General features: G+C 44.0%; 1 protein-coding gene across 3 annotated transcripts in view; it reads right to left on the bottom strand.

The window, feature by feature from the left end:
- LOC110490740 (receptor-type tyrosine-protein phosphatase zeta) overlaps positions 1-20,622 on the bottom strand; it is a 53,372-nt gene extending 32,750 nt beyond the window's left edge. For 2 of the 3 annotated variants that reach the window (XM_090200377.1, XM_090200378.1), the window contains exons 1-3: positions 20,517-20,622; positions 20,346-20,430; positions 5,455-5,523 (exon numbers count right to left, since the gene is read on the bottom strand). In XM_090200377.1, the coding sequence (XP_090056503.1) occupies positions 5,455-5,523; positions 20,346-20,409 (133 nt within the window). In that variant the 5' untranslated portion in view covers positions 20,410-20,430; positions 20,517-20,622. The remainder of the gene's footprint in view (positions 1-5,454; positions 5,524-20,345; positions 20,431-20,516) is intronic. The other variant, XM_036944562.2, reaches the window with a different exon arrangement.
- Positions 20,623-21,108: the final 486 nt, after the last annotated feature.

Here is a 21,108-nt window from a genome sequence, read left to right as displayed (position 1 = left end):
ATGAATACAGAGTCATCAAAGGAGGTCAGGTGCTAAAGATAAGAGTTTATCAGGCATGACCGACATTCACAGTCATTTATGGGGTCAAATCATTTCCACTCTGAATTCAGCCGTGTTGCCATTGTGAGTTGAATGACAGTTTACTGCGTTGGTGACAGACGAGAGTGGCTTCTGGCTGTGCCACTTAAATGATCTGTGGGGCAGCAAGGAGTGTGCCTGTCAATTTGGTGTGCAAGTGTGCATGCGCATGTGAGTGTGTGTGTAGGCTGGGAAAGAGTTTGACTCTTTATTTGGTGTGTGTGTTTGTGCATGCCTGCATATGTGACTGTGTGCCTGAACATGTGTGTGTGTGTGTGTGCTTCTCCTATGCTGGCAGCAAAGTGAAAAGGGGCTGTCAGGGGCTTCTGGGGGCCTCATCTGGCATAAATGCCATGACACAACACTGCTGCTACACTCACAAGATGCTACCATGGCAACAAGGTGCTGCAGAGGTTCGGAGGAGAGTTAAGTGCCAGGAGCAACACGTATTCTGTCAGCCTTACCAGGAACACACACAAAGGAGCTGTCCCCCATTACAGTGCGGTACTTTTAAACCGAGTTCTCAAATGACAGATGATTGACATCCCAGTACACTATGTGACTCACATGTAATGACTGGTCTTTTAGTGAGTCAGTCTTTATATTAGAGGAGGAGAAACGTGGCGTTCTTTTACTCTGAAAGGTTGAATGTCCCTGGGGACCAAGACAGCCAACTTCTGACTCACACACACACACACACACACACACACACACACACACACACACACACACACACACACACACACACACACACACACACACACACACACACACACACACACACACACACACACACACACACACAGACACACACACAGACAGACAGACAGACAGAACAGACACAGAAACATACACACACATGAACACACACACAGACACACCACACACACAGACACACATACAGACACACCGCACACAGCCACACACACACACACCACACACAGACACACCACACAGGCACACCACACACAGACATACCACACACACACACAATCACACACACCGCCACACCACACACACTCAGCTACCTCTTTGTCCTCCCAATAAAGAAATCATCACGACTTACCAGCAGTCAGTGACAGTTCTTTAAATGGTTAAATAAAGAGGGTAATCCCCTTGTAATAGGGCTCAGTGGAGCAGCACTGACATTTTGGAGATGTGTCCAACTTGTCAAAATAAATAACAGCTCATCACTTAGCATATCGCTATCAGGCAACTCTCTCTGTTTTCTGTTTTGCAAAGAGTTTTGTAGGAGGAAAGACATATAATAAAGATAAAAGAACCTGTTATTCATCCTCCAACATCCCACAAACAACATCTGTTATTGGTTGTCTGATAGATCAAGCCTACTTTCCTGTCTTGCATCTTGTAGAATACAGCATGAACATTCTTCACTCTAGCTTTGCCCTTTAATGTGAGAAGACATGGGCAGCAAGGAGAGTGGATTCAAGCAAATTAATTCATGTATTATGTATGTTAGGATTTCACTATGCAAACACACCATCCTTGTGTGTGTGTGTGTGTGTGTGTGTGTGTGTGTGCGTGTGTGTGCGTGTGTGTGTGTGTGAGGGGAGGGGGTACTGTTCCTCCACTCGCCCCCCCCCCCATCTGTCAACTCTACTAGTGGTCCTCAGTCAGTGTAATGATGCCCTGAAACACATCACCATCCAGCATGACTAAGTCTCTTCCTGGATCTCTGAGTCCTGCTGCATTATGACCTTAGCTGGGCCGGAGAGGGAGAAGGGAGCGGGGGCAACTCAGCCCTTACCTCACCACCAACCTCAGCAGCTCTAGGACAGGAGGGGGAGAAGACGGCTGGAGACAACTGGAGCAGAAACAACACTAACTAACGACTGCCTGTATGACTAAGAAAGCAGAGCTGGAGTAAGTCAATGAGGTGGTGGTTAACAGCCCGTTAAGAGATGTTAGATGCTGATGGAGAGGCTGCAGTCTGTACTGAATGTGCATTATGCCGGCCAGTGTGTTTGTGTAAGACTGGGTCCGCCCTGTGTTAGCCCGCTGAGCATTAGCTTGGGGGACCTAACACAAGTCTTCAGGTCTCAGGCGAGGTTAGTCATCACGCAAGCCAACTCCGTTACATGTTGATGGAGAAGAGAGCTGGATAATTTATTCTGTCGATTGTGTTAGAGCCCAGCAGAAGGAGAAAGAGGCAGACAAAGAGCGAGGGTAGTGTAGGGACACACAGGCCCTGTAGACATGAGAAGGAGATCAGAGAGTTTACACATGCAGGAAATGGGCTGCTGTGGTGGCTGGGGACCCTGTCTCGCGTGGCCTACACTGGGGCCTGGAGTTATCAGAGGATAGAGACTACACACTCACACTGGCAGATGGAGACGGGGGAAATGGGGGAAGGGGGGTTAACGGATCATAGGGACCCCCTGGGGAGAGGGGTTAACGGGTGGATACCGTGGATTTGTACTGTATCAACTTTTGAAACACAAACAGTGGCAGAGCACGCAAGGATACACAGTCTGAAAAACAACACATATATGAACAAATATGAACACAGAACCTGACATTCTGTATATACAGTTTATCACCTATGTGATTGTGATAGTCTGTCTGTACCAAGATAAATCCATTAGCTCACACTGTCTGTTTGACATTCAAATGTTTACAGAGAAATTACATTTCGTACTCCAACTCAGGGGAATCCTGACAATCTAATGAATGTTCAGTATAATATAAATCATACCAATGGATCTCAAAAGTAAAGAGCCACTTAATGGGAGTGCAACCTTGAGCCAAAACATTCTGAGCAAATGCTGTTGCATACTCCAAGAGGATTGCATATTTCGTAAAGGCTACCAGCATTAAAGCTTAAAAGCTAGCTACCATATGGTAATGTCCGAGAAGGTTTATCTCCCTTTTTCTCTCTCACTTCCTCTTCACGTTTTCTGTGTTTCTGTCTCCATAGGTCTTTTTCTCTCCCTCTTTCTGTATCTCTCTCTTTCTGTATCTCTCTCTTTCTGTATCTCTCTCTTTCTGTATCTCTCTCTCTCTCTCTCTCTCTCTCTCTCTCTCTCCATTTCTCCGTCTCCATACTGTGCGCTGTGCCTCACAATGAGGTGTGTGCTTTCACATGTTAATTCTCTTCCTCACGGCTCAGTACCTCATACTGACAGCACACTCACTACTGTTATATCACGGGCTGATAAACAAGTCTGCTCCACAACACACACACACACACACACACACACAGACAGACAGACAGACAGACAGACAGACAGACAGACAGACAGACAGACAGACAGACAGACAGACAGACAGACAGACAGACAGACAGACAGACAGACAGACAGACAGACAGACAGACAGACAGACAGACAGACAGACAGACAGACAGACAGACAGACAGACAGACAGACAGACAGACAGACAGACAGACAGACACAAACACACACACACACATGCACAAACAAAGGCATATACATGCAAGCATAAATAAAGGCACACACATGCACACACACACACAACACACACTTGAGCCCTGCAGTCTCTCTCCCGTCTCTCTGGGACCCAGCTTGTTGTGACGGGGCCCTGAACTTTGAGAGCAGCAGAGTGGAAAATGTAAAGTATAACGCCTATTACCAAACAAGCAGAATTGTTTCTTATCTGAATACAAATTGACAGAGAGAGTGTAATGAAATGAAGTCAAGCAATTTGGGACGATGGATGGAAATCACAAAAACAACGGTACATGAAAGAAAATGCCTTTCATGCCTGAAAATACGTTTCGCTGACTATTTTAACGTGACTGGCCCTTAGAGCAATTGAAACACCCTCGGTCAATTTCCCTCAACCAGAACACAGTTAGATTTGAACAAGCTAGACCAGTCAAGTCAGGTCTATCTCACTGATGGAGCAATCCCTCCTGGTAAGGGCTTAGGATATCTGAGCTTAATCCCCTACGTCTTTCAGCATGTGGAGGAAAGACCGGCAGTGCTGGTTGTGTTGAGCAGGTTTAACATTAGTGCACCAGTCAGGGCTGAGGTAGCGTATGACATTATTTTAACAATATAATCTGCAGGGTTTGCATTATACAGTCGTGGCCAAAAGTTTTGAGAATGACACAAATATTAATTTTCACAAAGTCTGCTGCCTCAGTTAGTATGATGGCAATTTGCATATACTCCAGAATGTTATGAAGAGTGATCAGATGAATTGCAATTTATTGCAAAGTCCCTCTTTGCCATGCAAATGAACAGAATCCACACAAAAAAATTCCACTGCATTTCAGCCCTACCACAAAAGGACCAGCTCACATCATGTCAGTGATTCTCTCGTTAACACAGGTGTGAGTGTTGACGAGGACAAGGCTGGAGATCACTCTGTCATGCTGATTGAGTTCGAATAACAGACTGGAAGCTTCAAAAGGAGGGTGGTGCTTGGAATCATTGTTCTTCCTCTGTCAACCATGGTTACCTGCAAGGAAACATGTGCCGTCATCATTGCTTTGCACAAAAAGGGCTTCATAGGCAAGGATATTGCCGCAAGTATGATTGCACCTAAAATCAAACATTTATCAGATCATCAAGAACTTCAAGGAGAGCGGTTCAATTGTTGTGAAGAAGGCTTCAGGGCGCCCAAGAAAGTCCAGCAAGCGCCAGGACCATCTTCTAAAGTTGATTCAGCTGCAGGATCGGGGAACCACCAGTACAGAGCTTGCTCAGGAATGGCAACAGGAATTGGATCTGCACAGGAGTGCATCTGCACGCACAGTGAGGCGAAGACTTTTGGAGGATGGCCTGGTGTCAAGAAGGGCCGCAAAGAAGCCACTTCTCCCCAGGAAAAACATCAGGGACAGACTGATATTCTGCAAAAGGTACAGGGATTGGACTGCTGAGGACTGGGGTAAAGTCATTTTCTCTGAGGAATCCCCTTTCCGATTGTTTGGGGCATCCGGAAAAAAGCTTGTCCGGAGAAGACAAGGTGAGCGCTACCATCAGTCCTGTGTCATGCCAACAGTAAAGCATCCTGAGACCATTCATGTGTGGGGTTGCTTCTCAGCCAAGGGAGTGGGATCACTCACAATTTTGCCTAAGAACACAGCCATGAATAAAGAATGGTACCAACACATCCTCCGAGAGCAACTTCTCCCAACCATCCAGGAAAAGTTTGGTGACAAACAGTATTCCACAGTAACATCTGACAAAAATATCTAAAGACACACAAATGTATATTTGTGTCATTCTCAAAACTTTTGGCCAAGACTGTACATCGACTCTTGAGGGTGCCCGAAGTTTCTTGGGGGTGACCGACGCTCACATTGGTATTTCAGCCCCCTATCCCCCCCCTGTAATTTGTAACCTGAATACCCCATGGCATGAATACTGTTCATGTAACTGTACTGACCTGTGTAGGACCAGTCGATGTCGTCTGTGAATTTTCTCTGGGCCTTGAAGTACGCCTCTGTCAAGGCCACTATAAAAGAAAGAGGGAGAGGGAGCGAGAGAGAGAGAGAGAGAGAGAGAGAGAGAGAGAAAGGAGATGGGAAAAATAGAGTTAGAATACACTTCACTGAGAAAAACATACACACTATGTCACGTGAGACCCCAGCACCTGCTGCATGACACTGTATATGAAGACATACTTCTTCTCTCATGTCAAAGGACACATCCCAACCACTTAGTTTACCTATAGGGATATGATTGAGCTGCCATTTGTTGAGTGTCTCTCAAAACGGACTCTCTTCTCAAGGGCAGGGGAGAGAAGGGAATGGTGGAGAGGGGTGAGGCACAGGAGAGAGCGGTGAGGAAGGTGATAAAAGCTTCTCTCTCACTCCTCCCTCGTTCTCTGTAACTGATGAGGGTCACGTTCCACCCACTTCCTATGCCCGTCACAGTGCTGACTGTTCCAGCCCCTCTCATCCCTCGTCCATGCCTCTCTCATCCAGCAGAGTTCTCGGTAAACAGCTTGGTTAATGGGAACGTGATGAAGGACTGGTCATCTTTATTGACTCACCCAGAGAGATTGCGTTGTTGTCCCCATTCCACATCCACATAGTGATGTAGTGAGCTATCTGCTACAGAGACAGTAGAAGGTAATGGCTATATGTTGATGTGTGGGAACAACACACACACACACACACACACACACACACACACACACACACACACACACACACACACACACACACACACACACACACACACACACACACACACACACACACACACACACACACACACACACACACTGTGGAGGAGATGAGACACATCAGTAGAGTTCAGAAGGTCCAAAGTAATTACTGGAAAGAGACAACCGTTTTGAGAGAGATGAATGGTCTAGAGAAAATGGCTGCTCAATCTGTATGTGTGTGTGTGCCTTTGTGTGTGTATGTGTGTGTGTGTGTGTGTTTGCTGCTGCACAAAGTATACACACATCTACTGCTCTAATTGATATCTGCCTCCTCCTCTTTGTATATCTCTTTCTCTTTCCCCTCCATCTTTCTCCCCAATTTCACTCTCATTACATTATCTCTCTCCATATCTCTCTCTCTCACACACACACAGAGAGGCTTCGGGTTGTTTTACACTATCAGAGTGTCGCTGTGTAGATCGAAGGAAGGATATTAAGCATTAGTGGATTTAATCCCACAGATCTTAACAGGATGGAAGCCTAATGATCCGTATCAAAGTCCACTTTAAGAGCACTATACCTTACCTACTGCTGACATTTGCACTACTGTGACAATCTTCCTCCTACCTCCTCGTCTTACCGCCACTCAAACCTCTCCATTTCAAATAGCTCAGTTACCCAGTGGACACGCTCTTTCTGACCTGGTAATGTCCGAGGATAATAGTGCTCTCTGTGCCATGTAGGAAAGGAAACAGATAGCTGCCAGCCCGGTGTGTGTGTGTGTGTGTGTGTGTGTGTGTGTGTGTGTGTGACACTCAGAGAAGGAGCTCCAGAGTGTTAGCTGGAATCAGTGTCAGATGGCATTCTCTACTTCACAGGACACCTGCTCGTTCTGACTACATGTGCTGCTGTTACCGCTCACCGCTGGTCACTTGTTTTACTGGTTACGGCTTGTTGATTTCCACTGGTTCATGTGAGAAAATGAACCAAAATCTGTAGTGAGCAAAATTCTAAGTGTTGTTTAGTTCCTCAAAATCGAGTTACTCACATCGCTTTGTATCTACCGAGCTACTGCTTAGTTACTAACCCACCTGTGTTGGTGTTGTTACGTTAAGTCAGAGGTTAAGGGTCATGATGACCAACTCTGTTTCTATCCTATGTTGTTCTCACGTGGTAGGTCTAATGCTCCATAATAATCCTATTGTTTTAACCATATTGTAAAAAACTATGACGGGGGGAGGGGGGATGAAGGGAGAATGTCCCTTGTCACCATTGAAGAAACAGTCATTGCTATGAATACATACTCTCCATTCTATAGCATACGGGATCTAGGGTAGGTCTTTACCATGTACCGCGGACCTCTGTTTGATGCCACAATATTATCTGTATGCTGTAACTTCTAGAGGGGAAACAGGCCTGGGAAAGGAAAGAGCTGTACTACACACACACACACACACACACACACACACACACACACACACACACACACACACACACACACACACACACACAAACACACACACACACACACACACCCCTCCCCCCCTGTTCCAGGCTCAGTGTCACAGAGAAAACCCAGAGGCAAATTAGATTACGATCCCTCACAGTGAGATATTAAGGAGCCCATTATCAACGCTAGCCACAACCTCCCGGCTCTCTCCCTCCTTCCTTTCCTCCCTCTTTCACTCCTTTTCTCTCCTTCTTTTGGTCCTCATCAGCACTAACGATGGGGCCCGTATACGACCTTATCACCAACGAGCACGTCACACTCAAGCTGGCCTGGAACCTCTCAGCTTTGCCCTCCTTCTCACTCCTTCTCTCCGTCTCCTCTCGGTCACTATCAGCTCTAATGATGGTGCTCATAAATCTGTCTTACAGTCACACTCAAATGTCCCCGTTTCTTTGGTTCAAGGCCGACGTGGTTTCTGACCGTCACTAAGTGAATCAGTTGGACACGGAGTGTTGACCTCTTCTTTTAACCCCAGATCAGATAGACTGAGTGGGCGCCTGCCTGCCATGGTCAGGAACTAAACGTGTATCTGTTACAATAGGGCCAGTCATGACAGAAAGGCCAAACCTGAACACTCTGGCCTAGACAGAACATGGAGTCGCTGACCTGGCCTTCTACTAATGCGTAAGGACAGTGTATAACCATGGATGGATGGATGGATTGTGTGTGTGTGTGTGTGTGTGTGTGTGTGTGTGTGTGTGTGTGTGTGTGTGTGTGTGTGAGTGTGTGTGTGACTGTACTGTACACTGTGTTGCTGTAGCAGAGGAGAGTCTCACTAGAATGTTAATGAATGGCAGTTTAGTGGACCCCTGAGAGAGATGAAAGCTGGCTCAGACTGGAACTAAAAGACAGGAAGGATTCACTTTACTCTGGCTTGGCACTGAACCGCTCAGCCGCCCAGCGCATGTGGTTCACTTCACTGTCCCTAGGGACTCTTCGTACAGCCACGGTCATAGTCCCTTTACTGGGGCGTGAAATCATGTATCTGGATCGTACAACACATCCTCCGTCTGTGAGGGGACAGGGGTAATATGCTACTCGCATTAAACAAGAGGCACTGAGACAGAACGACTGGCACCATCTCTGAGTCTGTGCAGTGAGAGGCTTCAAGAGCTTTAGCAGGGCAGAAGTGATTCCACGATGCCAAATGCCAATGGTCATCATTATTCTTTCCTTTGGTCAATACACACTGAGAACATTCTAGAGAGCACCTGTTGGACATGAAGTGAGATATACATACCTCCCCGCCACACCCCATGACATGTTCATGTCACAGCTGCTGTGACTGAAAGCCATGAGTGAATTAGTGAATTAGTGGCATGTGTTCTCTCCTAGCAGGTTTTACCTGCAGGTCTTCCACTGGAGTCATACAGGGGGAAGATTGAAGAGGGTTAGGCACAAATTAAACAGGGGATATTGCCTCTGAGCGCTGTCAAATGCTGCATTGTTCCAAGGGGACTTATATATAACAACGTGTATCAATGTCATGATGATGTGTGTCGGTGTTTGAGAGGGCCTATGGGAATGTGTCGTGGTCCAGCTGTTGCAGTGAGGTCAGAGGACATGTGACATGTAGTAACCGTGGGAACGTGAGACCTAGAAGCTGACTTGTGAAGGTGGTAATATAGGGGAACAGCTGGGGGTTAGAACAACTGTTCAGAACAACTGGACAGTGAAACGACAGTGGAACAAATATCCCTCTTGGGAACGATAAATATTTTTTTTATTGACATTTCTTCATTGTCCCCGAGAGGGAAATTTGTTCATCCGCCATCAAGTTCACTTCTGCTGCATAGGAATTCAGCCAGTGTTACCTAGTGTTGTTTTTTAGTGTAACATATCTAGTGTTGATTCATGTGTTAAATTAACTCCGTAATTATTAAATTAACACTCATTGGTGTAAAAGACCCCCGTGTTGGTTCAAATAACCAGTGTTAAACCAAAACCACGCCCATCATTATCATATTTCCCAGCATGCTGCATTTCAGGTTGATTTTTAGAATCGTTTTTTTCAATATCTGTTTTTTGCATATATTCTACTCAAATATAAATAACATAGATGTTTCTAAACTAATATAATCTGTTACTGAAATGGTTGTTCCAGTTGTCACGTCCTGACCATAGAGAGCCTTTATTTTCCATGGTGGAGTAGGTCAGGGCGTGACTGGGGGGTTAGTCTAGTTTATATTTTCTATGTGGGGTTCTAGGTTGTGTTTTTCTATGTTGGGGTTTTGGTATGATTCCCAATTAGAGGCAGCTGGCTATCGTTGTCTCTAATTGGGGATCATACTTAAGTAGCATTTTTTCCACCTGTGGGTTATGGGATATTGTTTATGTTTTGAGTTAGTGCAGGTAGCATCTCGTTAGTCACGGTTCGTTGTTTGTTTGTTTCTTTATTTGTTTTGTTCTAGGTTTTTCACTTTAATAAATAATGTGGAAACCATATCGCGCTGCAGCTTGGTACGACGAACGTGACACCAGTTTAGATCATTTATGTAGTCTTGTATCTTAGCCTTCCCAACCCAGCAGTCATTCTTAATGCAGGTTGAGTGTGAATAAAAGTTCAAAATGTTGCATATCCCCACTCTGGCTGGATTCCAATAGGAATTACACATCACTTTATACAAGCAAGCATAATGTGACTTGCAGGCCTGATGTAGCCTGTAAACCATGAGTTCCAGGCCACAGCATTAGGGTAAAACTAGCCCTGTGTTGCAGTGTGTTAAAGAATTGACATAACATATTTGCTGAGGGTCTCACTTGGTGAAGGCCACAGGACTGAACATGGATGAATGCAACAACCATGTCTCAACCAAAACCAAGGCTTTACACTAAGCAGCGAGTTCATTTAACACTGAAAAGTGTGGACCCGTATAGACACTGGACCAGTGTTCAATTTAACACTCTCGGTGTTGATTTAACACTGGATCATTTTCTGTGTGGTTTAACTTCACATAATGTTGAGAACAACTGGGTTTTTAACCAGAGTCATTGGCGCTAAAATGGCTCGGAGTTTAAGACACTGGACAGAGCTGTCCTGTTCTCAGTGATAGGCCTGTGGAAGGTCTGCTCATGCATCATGGGAGTTTGTCTGTGACATTCCATTTCTGTGACAGATTCTGTGCCTCTGCGACTACTCCTCCCCTGATTCTGCTGCATCCGTTGACAGAAATGAGTGTGTGCTGTGCTTCGCACTCAAGAAGAGCCCATCAATCTCCCCTATGGTCCTGCACTCTGAAGGCTGTGTCAAGGTAGATTTTCTACAAATTCTGTTTAATGAGATTAAGTTTAATGCCGATGGAGAGGGTTTACTTGTCTCCTCCACAAAACTCTCCATGAAACACAGCATTTGTGAACAAACAACCCATGAAAAAGCCTGTTATTAATGTGAGCCGCGAGCCAGGGAGTTTCCTGGTGAGGGATGGCCTGAAATAATAAACACAAAGTTTCAGATCCTTCCTCCCAAGAAGAACTCATAAATAAATCAGGCACAGAGAGAGACACCCCTGGGGAGGGGGGAGAACACAGAGAGCTGGAGAAAAAGGAGGACCAGAGAACTTCATAACGCAGAGACAGTATTTTAGAGCCAGGTACAGCCACTGTACTTACTGTAGTCAGCCCCACTGGGGTTGTGTGGTTGATGATGACATAAATGCTCAGTCCCACTTTGAAGTCATGACTGTGTGTACACTGGTAGAGTGTTTATTTGTTACTTGGGTACGTAGGATTGTGTCCATGTGAGTCAGTGGGGATGGTGTGTGTATGTTTTCGTGTGTGTGTGCGTGTGTATGCTAGAACCAGTCGATTCTCCCACTCTGAGTGCATTGAAATGCACCGTGTTCATCTGCTCAGCATCACAGCACTGAGCTATATAAGCATCTCAATACTCTAATGTGGCTTCCTGGAGGAAAGGAGACGAGAAGGGGAGGTGACAGACAGTATTGAGATGCATCACAGGTTTCCCATCAGTTCCATCAGTATGCTGGGAGCATCAGCACTGGACTCCTTGACAACCGTATAATGTCTTGTGGCGTCTGGCCACCCTGATTTCCACACTGACATCCTCTGCTGCCTCCCCCATCGCCATGGACACACACTCCCCTATCTTTCACTGCCCCCCCCAACCCACCCACCCACCCACCCAACCGCCTTTCACTTGAGGTTCCCCTCCATCTTTCACTGCAGTCTGCAGCCCCTCTCCCACCGGCTTTCCCTGGGTTCCCCCAGCCTCAGTCATCTCATTCCCCCAGACCCACTATCTCCCACTGCCTCTCTGCTTTAAACAACACTGTCCTTTGTGACAGACGGCCCAGCCACAGACAAGCCTTGCTCTTGTCAGGCATCCTAGATGCTGGCCTTCTAGGCAGAGCTCCTCTGTCCAGTGTCTGTGTTCTTTTGCCCATCTTAATTTTTTATTTTTATTGGCCAGTCTGAGATATGGCTTTTTCTTTGAAACTCTGCCTAGAAGGCCAGCATCCCGGAGTCACCTCTTCACTGTTGATGTTGAGACTGGTGTTTTGCGGGTACTATTTAATGAAGCTGCCAGGTGAGAACTTGTGAGGCATCTGTTTCTCAAACTAGACACTCTAACATACTTGTCCTCTTGCTCAGTTGTGCACCGGGGCCTCCCACTCCTCTTTCTATTCTGGTTAGGGCCAGTTTGCGCTGTTCTGTGAAGGGAGTAGTACACAGCGTTGTATGAAATCTTCAGTTTCTTGGCAATTTCTCGCATGGAATAGCCTTCATTTCTCAGAACAAGTATAGACTGACGAGTTTCAGAAGAAAGGTCTTTGTTTCTGGCCTTTTTGAGCCTGTAATTGAACCGTCAAATTCCGATGCTCCAGATACTCAACTAGAATAAAGAAGGCCAGTTTTATTGCTTCTTTAATCAGAACAACAGTTTTCAGCTGTGCTAACATAATTGCAAAATATATATGTTGTTTCCAGCTACAATAGTCATTTACAACATTAACAATGTCTACACTGTATTTCTGATCAATTTGATATTATTTTAATGGACAAAAAAAATATTTTTTTCTTTCAAAAACAAGGACATTTGTAAGTGACCCCAAACTTCTGAACGGTAGTGTACATTTTTCTAAACTAATCCAATCAGTTAGTTAGATTTATTGCACACATTACTAAAATGGTTGTACCGGTTTAAATGGTTAAGGTAGTGTGTTTTTTTAATCAAGTTTCTTCACAGTCATTCTATGCAGGTTGTGGGTGAATTAAAATCCCAACTGTTGCATATCCTAACTATGTCTGGATTCCAATTGAAATTACACATCCCTTTGCAAGCCAGTAAAATGTGACTTGCAGGCCTGATGTTGTCACGTTCTGACCTTAGTTCCTTTGTTTTGTCTTTTATTTTAGTATGGTCAGGGCGTGAGTTGGGTGGGTTGTCTATGTTAGTTTTTCTATGATTTTCTATTTCTGTGTTTGGCCTGATATGGTTCTCAATCAGAGGCAGCTGTCAATCGTTGTCCCTGATTGAGAACCATATTTAGGTAGCCTGTTTTCTAATTGTGTTTTGTGGGTGTTTATTTTCAGTCTTTGTGTGTCTGCACCAGATAGAACTGTTTCGGTTGTCACTTTGTTGTTTTGTTTTTGAACGTGTTCAGTTTCATTAAAATATGATGAACACTAACCACGCTGCGCTTTGGTCCTCTCCTTCTTCCCAAGACAACCGTTACAGATGTGGCCACTGTGTGGCCACAGGGTAAAACTAGGACACTTACTAGGACAATAATTAAGGCCTTATGATATATGATGTAATTCCAGAGTTTAATTTGAACGATAACAATCCCCTAGGAACTCATTTGGTGAAAGCCACAGGCTGTTAAAAGGAAATAATTCAACCACCATGTCTCTGTCACTAAGAAATAGAGTTATGGGTCTTAAGCCTACAATTTACTCAAAAAGAAAAGGCACCCTGGGAAATATGCAAATGAGGCTTTCACACCACACAGCGTTAAAAGAACACCCGCAATGACGTACTGTAACACTACAGTTTTCAATTTCTGACACTGAGAAAGTGTAACGGCGTCATCACTAAGCAACGTGAGCCCAGTTTACTCTGAATCAAATGTTCAGTTTTACACGGTAGATGTTGCATATTACTCTACAGTTGAGATTTGCAAAATCGAGTTCTGGGGAACACTGCAACATGAGCTGCAGCGTAACGGTCCGTCCGGTTCTACAGCTCTAAATCTTCTGTTGTTATTACAGGGCTAGATCATAACTTGAGATATGTGTGCCTAGGGCGTACTGCGTAGCTCTAGAGCGCCAGCAGTTCCCTCAGATCATCTCGTTCGAGTAATTTACCATAGTACATGTTACCATGACTACTGTTGACATCCTCTATTAGATTGCATAGTCTGATGAAACACCCTGTACTGGTGAATAATCATGACGGAGAAGCAGAAGAGAGAGTGAACACGGAGAGGGACAAGAGAGACTCAGCATGAGCACTTCGGGGGTGCAATGTCCTCCATGGATTCTGTCACGGGAGAAAGGCCTGCCTACAGAAACATGGTACGTGAAGTGAGATCCTGCCTCTATGTTTGTTTCCATGAACACCCACACACCCACTCACACTCATGTCTCTGGAGACAGATACACAGGGCTAAACAGAGAGCTGTACAGCAGATAAGACCGACATTCATCTGTCTCTCTCCTCGGATCCAAACCGCCGACGTTGAAATCAGAAGAGGAGACAAGCCATACCAGTGATTTGTTGACGTTTAACTCTAGACGAAACTCATTTAACATTTAAGAGCAACGGCCGAGAAAACAAATCTAATCAGATAGAGAGAGACGGAGAGAGGTCCCATGGACGTCTTTTTTTACAAACGTTAAGAGACATGGATCATTTGATCGTCCAGGGGGAGAGGGGGCTCTCTCTCTCTCTCTCTCCTCATGACGTACGTAGCATTAGGATGACATAACTACACCGTGGGACTAATGACCAGATGTGGTAGGTCACAGGACGTCATAAAGCACCCAGGGGTGAACCAGTCAAACCTCGACGGCTAATAGACAGCTTCTCTGCTACGCATCATCTGCATGTGTCACAGGTCTCGTTAGGCGACGTCGCTTTGATAAGGAACATGATTTACAGAGCTAGAGGGGGAAAAAAGAGTTCTGAAAGGGTTCTGGGTTCTAAACGGAACCGTTCATTTGAAGAAGCCCTTTTGGGTTCTATGGCATCAGGTGTATGATTGGCTTCATTCACGGGTCATGTTGCTTTATTAAGGCAAATTGCTCCTATTATAAATAGTATCATAATACACAGTTAATAAAGGTTTTATTAGCAGTAATTATTTATGAGCATGGTTGGACGTAATGATTCTAAACCAGGTTGCAGTTCAATTGGTTACAGGTTTGACCCAGACACATTTTGCGTCCGCAACACCAGCAGGTGTCTCTTCAGGTGTCTCTATTCTATTTTGAATAGTCCTTCTGGCTTTTCATTGTGTTATCATTATCTGGTGCTCTAGTCTAGGGCTTTGTTTTCTTTATTCCATGTACATTCTGTCAAGGTTCAAAGGAAACTGCAGTGGACATGCTGCCAAATGCCAATTAACTATACACTGTGGGTTTGGAGAAGAGTAAACGAGCCTAATTAATGATGCTGGATCCCATAACAGCACTCACCCAGGCTCACCCACCTTCACCACATCCACATAGGGTAGTTACACTTGCAAACACCGTATAGAGAGTTTTTCTATTGTGTTATTGACTGTACGTTTGTTAATCCCATGTGAAACTCTGTGCTGTTGGTTTTTTGTTCGCACTGCTTTGCTTTATCTTGGCCAGGTCGCCGTTGTAAATGAGAACTCGTTCTCAACTGGCCTACCTGGTTAAATGAAGGTCAAATCATATAAAGAGATGACACTGCAACTGTTACAGGCACACACATGCTGCTGCAGGTACAGCTCATTATTAAAGAGAGCATCAACTACAGTGCCTTGCGAAAGTATTCGGCCCCCTTGAACTTTGCGACCTTTTGCCACATTTCAGGCTTCAAACATAAAGATATAAAACTGTATTTTTTTGTGAAGAATCAACAACAAATGGGACACAATCATGAAGTGGAACGACATTTATTGGATATTTCAGACTTTTTTAACAAATCAAAAACTGAAAAATTGGGCGTGCAAAATTATTCAGCCCCCTTAAGTTAATACTTTGTAGCGCCACCTTTTGCTGCGATTACAGCTGTAAGTCGCTTGGGGTATGTCTCTATCAGTTTTGCACATCGAGAGACTGAAATTTTCTCCCATTCCTCCTTGCAAAACAGCTCGAACTCAGTGAGGTTGGATGGAGAGCATTTGTGAACATCAGTTTTCAGTTCTTTCCACAGATTCTCGATTGGATTCAGGTCTGGACTTTGACTTGGCCATTCTAACACCTGGATATGTTTATTTTTGAACCATTCCATTGTAGATTTTGCTTTATGTTTTGGATCATTGTCTTGTTGGAAGACAAATCTCCGTCCCAGTCTCAGGTCTTTTGCAGACTCCATCAGGTTTTCTTCCAGAATGGTCCTGTATTTGGCTCCATCCATCTTCCCATCAATTTTAACCATCTTCCCTGTCCCTGCTGAAGAAAAGCAGGCCCAAACCATGATGCTGCCACCACCATGTTTGACAGTGTTCAGGGTGATGAGCTGTGTTGCTTTTACGCCAAACATAACGTTTTGCATTGTTGCCAAAAAGTTCAATTTTGGTTTCATCTGACCAGAGCACCTTCTTCCACATGTTTGGTGTGTCTCCCAGGTGGCTTGTGGCAAACTTTAAACAACACTTTTTATGGATATCTTTAAGAAATGGCTTTCTTCTTGCCACTCTTCCATAAAGGCCAGATTTGTGCAATATACGACTGATTGTTGTCCTATAGACAGAGTCTCCCACCTCAGCTGTAGATCTCTGCAGTTCATCCAGAGTGATCATGGACCTCTTGGCTGCATCTCTGATCAGTCTTCTCCTTGTATTAGCTGAAAGTTTAGAGGGACGGCCAGGTCTTGGTAGATTTGCAGTGGTCTGATACTCCTTCCATTTCAATATTATCGCTTGCATAGTGCTCCTTGGGATGTTTAAAGCTTGGGAAATATTTTTGTATCCAAATCCGGCTTTAAACTTCTTCACAACAGTATCTCGGACCTGCCTGGTGTGTTCCTTGTTCTTCATGATGCTCTTTGCGCTTTTAACGGACCTCTGAGACTATCACAGTGCAGGTGCATTTATACGGAGACTTGATTACACACAGGTGGATTGTATTTATCATCATTAGTCATTTAGGTCAACATTGGATCATTCAGAGATCCTCACTGAACTTCTGGAGAGAGTTTGTTGCACTGAAAGTAAAGGGGCTGAATAATTTTGCACGCCCAATTTTTCAGTTTTTGATTTGTTAAAAAAGTTTGAAATATCCAATAAATGAATGAATAAATAAATCCCACTTGTTGTTGATTCTTCACAAAAAATACAGTTTTATATCTTTATGTTTGAAGCCTGAAATGTGGCAAAAGGTCGCAAAGTTCAAGGGGGCCGAATACTTTCGCAAGGCACTGTATCTGTTCATGTCGGCCAAGAGATACTATTATATTATATTAAACTCTGTAGGTCTGATTGACCAGCAAAGAAGAACCCAACACAAACTTTTAGAAAAAGGGGGGGGGGGGTGTCTACAGTAGAGTATCGTGATATTATTTTCGACTATGTTACATTGATTCTATGACATTGATGTACTTATTTGTTGCTGGGTAGTTAACATGAGTTATCGCTAGTCGGTTGTACCAGCGCCAAAACATCTCCTCCTATAGGTTGGTCACAATCTTCTTTTTAAATGGTGAGCCAACATGTTTCAGCTCTTTTATATCCCTGACTAATCAAAACTCGTTTTTATTATGGCTCTCTGTTGTCCCTCTGTGGCAGACATATCGTGAGCAATAGGTTTTTAACATTGAATCGGCCAGAAAATCTCAGTATCTAGTCACAATACATATAGAATTGTGATATATCGTGATAGATATCGTATCGGCACTTACAGTTGAAGTCGAAAGTTCACCATCTCGTGCTGTTACTTCATGCTTCCCAATCACGCCCATTGAGAAAACCTTGTTACTTCATACATCCCAATCACACCCATTGAGATAACAACATTACTTCATACATCCCAATCCCACCCATTGAGATAACAGTGTTACTTCATACATCCCAATCACACCCATTGAGATAACAGTGTGGAAGATCAATTCTTCACATTCATTCAATAACCCTCTAGGGTCATTCCATGTCATTTCAGCAAGCCATGACACCCACCATGTCAGATTGTTCTGAAATCGTTTACGTAGTTAGAAACAGATAATGTGAGCAATCCTTCAACACTATTTTGTTGAAATATTACTTGATATCTGAGAAATGAAGCTAATTGATTGCACCCAAATCCATTCAACATGAATTCAATATTCAATATATATACCTAACATCCGATTTGGACCAAACATTTTTCAAACAATGAGTAAGACATGAGAAATTCAAAGAACTTGTCAAAAGCCCCAATACCAGGATGTAGGATGGGACGTAACAACTTCAATTAATCATTTATCTAAACGGGGGAAAAAAACATCATCAAATTCACTGGGAATACATTACATAGGGTGAAGAAGCAATACTCCAAGCCGCAGCTCCATGCTACTTGTCAGATACTAAGGATTTGTTGTTGGGGTGTGGAATCTGTGGGTGGCTTCAAACAGTTTCTTTGGATTCCTCGTGTATAACTCATTGTTAGAAAAAAGTTTGGTCCAAATCAGATGTTAGGTACAATGATTTTTGAATATTATATGAATCCTATACATTTAAACGGCCAAATTTGGATGTAATCTGATGTAATTAGCTTAATTTCTCAGAGATAAAATGATATTTAAACAAAATAATGTTGCAGGAAAGGTAATCGTATCTCTTTCTAACTACAGAAACAATTTCAAAACAATCTGATACGGTGGGTGTTGAAATGCTTGTGCTTTTTGAAGTGGAACGACACTCTTGCCCTGCCCATGGATGGTGTTACAACCAGCTCATTTAGATACATAATAGGGCAACATTATCCACAGTGATCCACTGATCAGCATCAGCGTTAGGATGAGATCTTCTCTGATGGTAGAACTAACAGACTCTGTGTGCTCTCAGAGCCTCGCACGTACACTAACTCTGTCCCTGTCCACCCAGCCCAGAGAAATAAAGAGAGCCTGCCCTATAGCGCTGCTGGCTCTGCTCAATGGGTATTATGTCATTACCACGCTGCTGCTTATGAACTCTCCCGGGGCTCTCCTGATCAGGGTTGGGTTCAGTTCCGTTTTCAATTCAGTCAATCATCCATTGCTTTCTATGGGGATTGTTCCAATTTCTGAACCGGTCCGACTGAATTGAAAACTAACCCTAGCCATGCCCACCACCCGTGGCCAAAACTTGACCCTGACACTGGCACACACCACAGCTGTTACTTTACAATGAGTTCCTAATGTACTGTTCTTCACTGTTCATATCTAGGCTAATTACCATAATCTACTCTACAGTAAATATATATATATATATATATATTATTTCTTTCTCTTTTTACATGTGGCATGGTGTGAATGTGTTGATTGTATCCAAACAGTTAAATTGGTGATAGTCTTGCATGCAGATGGATGTTTCTATTTGTGAGACACAGGATGAGTGCCTTATGCTGTGTGTGTGTGTGTGTGTGTGTGTGTGTGTGTGTGTGTGTGTGTGTGTGTGTGTGTGTGTGTGTGTGTGTGTGCGTGCGTGCGTGCGTGCGTGCGTGCGTGCGTGCGTGCGTGCGTGTGTGGCCAACTCCTGTATGGTGGCCTGGCATATTGAGGAACAGATGGCTTAGAGAAGTGCTCCCTCCTTCTTTTCCCTCCAAATAATTTCCCCCATAATTCCCAATTCCCATAAAACCCCATAGCAAAACTGTCCATCTCTTAGATGCTTCTTTTAGATCACAGATAATGACTCAGCCAAGGGATTAGAAGAAATGGAAAAAGCAGATGGCAGATATCAAATCTCTCAAAAGCACTTCCTCTTTCTTTTCCATCTAATCTTTTTCCAGAAAACCATCCACGAAACCGACCCTATTGTCAGTGTTCATGCCAGGGAAATAGTGGATAGACAAGACAAACATTTTAAAGGATCAATACTATGGCTTTCAACATCAAGTTAAAGGCTCTCAATGGCATGTCCAAATGCCATCAGAAACACTCTGTTAACAGCCTACAAATGAGTCCTCTTGAAATATCAAGTGAAATGCTTCTATCAAAATGAAGAAAGTTCTCCAAATGTTAAAAGTCTCTTCATGAGAAATCAACAGTGTAATTTGTCCAAATAGTCGTGAGATGTGTCCTGAGATGTGTCAGGTGGAGTGGCATTTGGGATGCACTTTTAAATTCACCATGGTCCCTGTCTTTATTTGTTTGCTAGTGTCAAATATGTCACCGTTGAGTGAATGCACAATAGCATCAAATATAGAGACAACATTAGCCAGTTACTGACATGGGTTGTGCACACTCCAGCAAAAACCGCTGATAATGCGTATCATACATAAGTCATTGCACTTATCAAAATCTATAAATATTATTATTCCTTACCTATCTGGCAGAAAACCAGGAACTGCGCAATGGAAATCAGCACTCTGGATACAGTCAGTTCCATAGTCTCCGATTCAGCGGCAAACTGAATTTTAAACGCAAAAAAAATAATTGTAGCAAAACAATCTGAATTTCTGGCGGGGGCGCTAAGATGCTACACTCGCTTCATACCGCCGATGTCGGCGCTCCGGTCCTCCTGCCTCTCTTCCCTCCCTGTCTTTCGCTCTCTGCTTGGAGGAAACGGAGTGGCTCCACTCTCTCATGTACAACACTGGCTGGGTATGGAGAGGGGGATTTGGTATGCGCGCCGCCCACTACTCACACAGGCGCAGCGGGAGGGAAAAACTGATGGTTGAACATGCTCTCTGAATGGTGATATGAAATGGCTACTGGCTGGCCAGCGATAAAGGGAAACGTGCATATTCAGAAGGCACAACTTTTATTTTTGTGAGCTCACAAAGACGAAATGCCAATTTACTGCCTAATGCAACTACACTAAGAAGTTGTGATTTAAATGAAAATAGAGCCAATCAGCATAATTGCATGATGGAAAAGTAAAGCCAGGATAATGTCTAGGGGTCTCTACTATAACAGCTAGGAGATGAGTAGGGCTGTTTCATCATTTACCAATAATAAGGGCTTACGACTGTGCCACCCATCATCTGAATAAACCTTTGTGAAATTGTTGTTCACAAACACTTCAATATTCCTATAGGAATCCAGATCTCAAGTCTCATTATATTTCTCCTCTGCAGAGTACGGA

This window comes from Oncorhynchus mykiss, chromosome 15 (assembly GCF_057628025.1).
Source record: "Oncorhynchus mykiss isolate SJ-2025 chromosome 15, ASM5762802v1, whole genome shotgun sequence".
Classification (NCBI taxonomy): Eukaryota; Metazoa; Chordata; class Actinopteri; order Salmoniformes; family Salmonidae; genus Oncorhynchus; species Oncorhynchus mykiss.
Note: the sequence above shows the minus strand (reverse complement) of the source record. Positions and strands in the feature narration are given on the sequence as shown.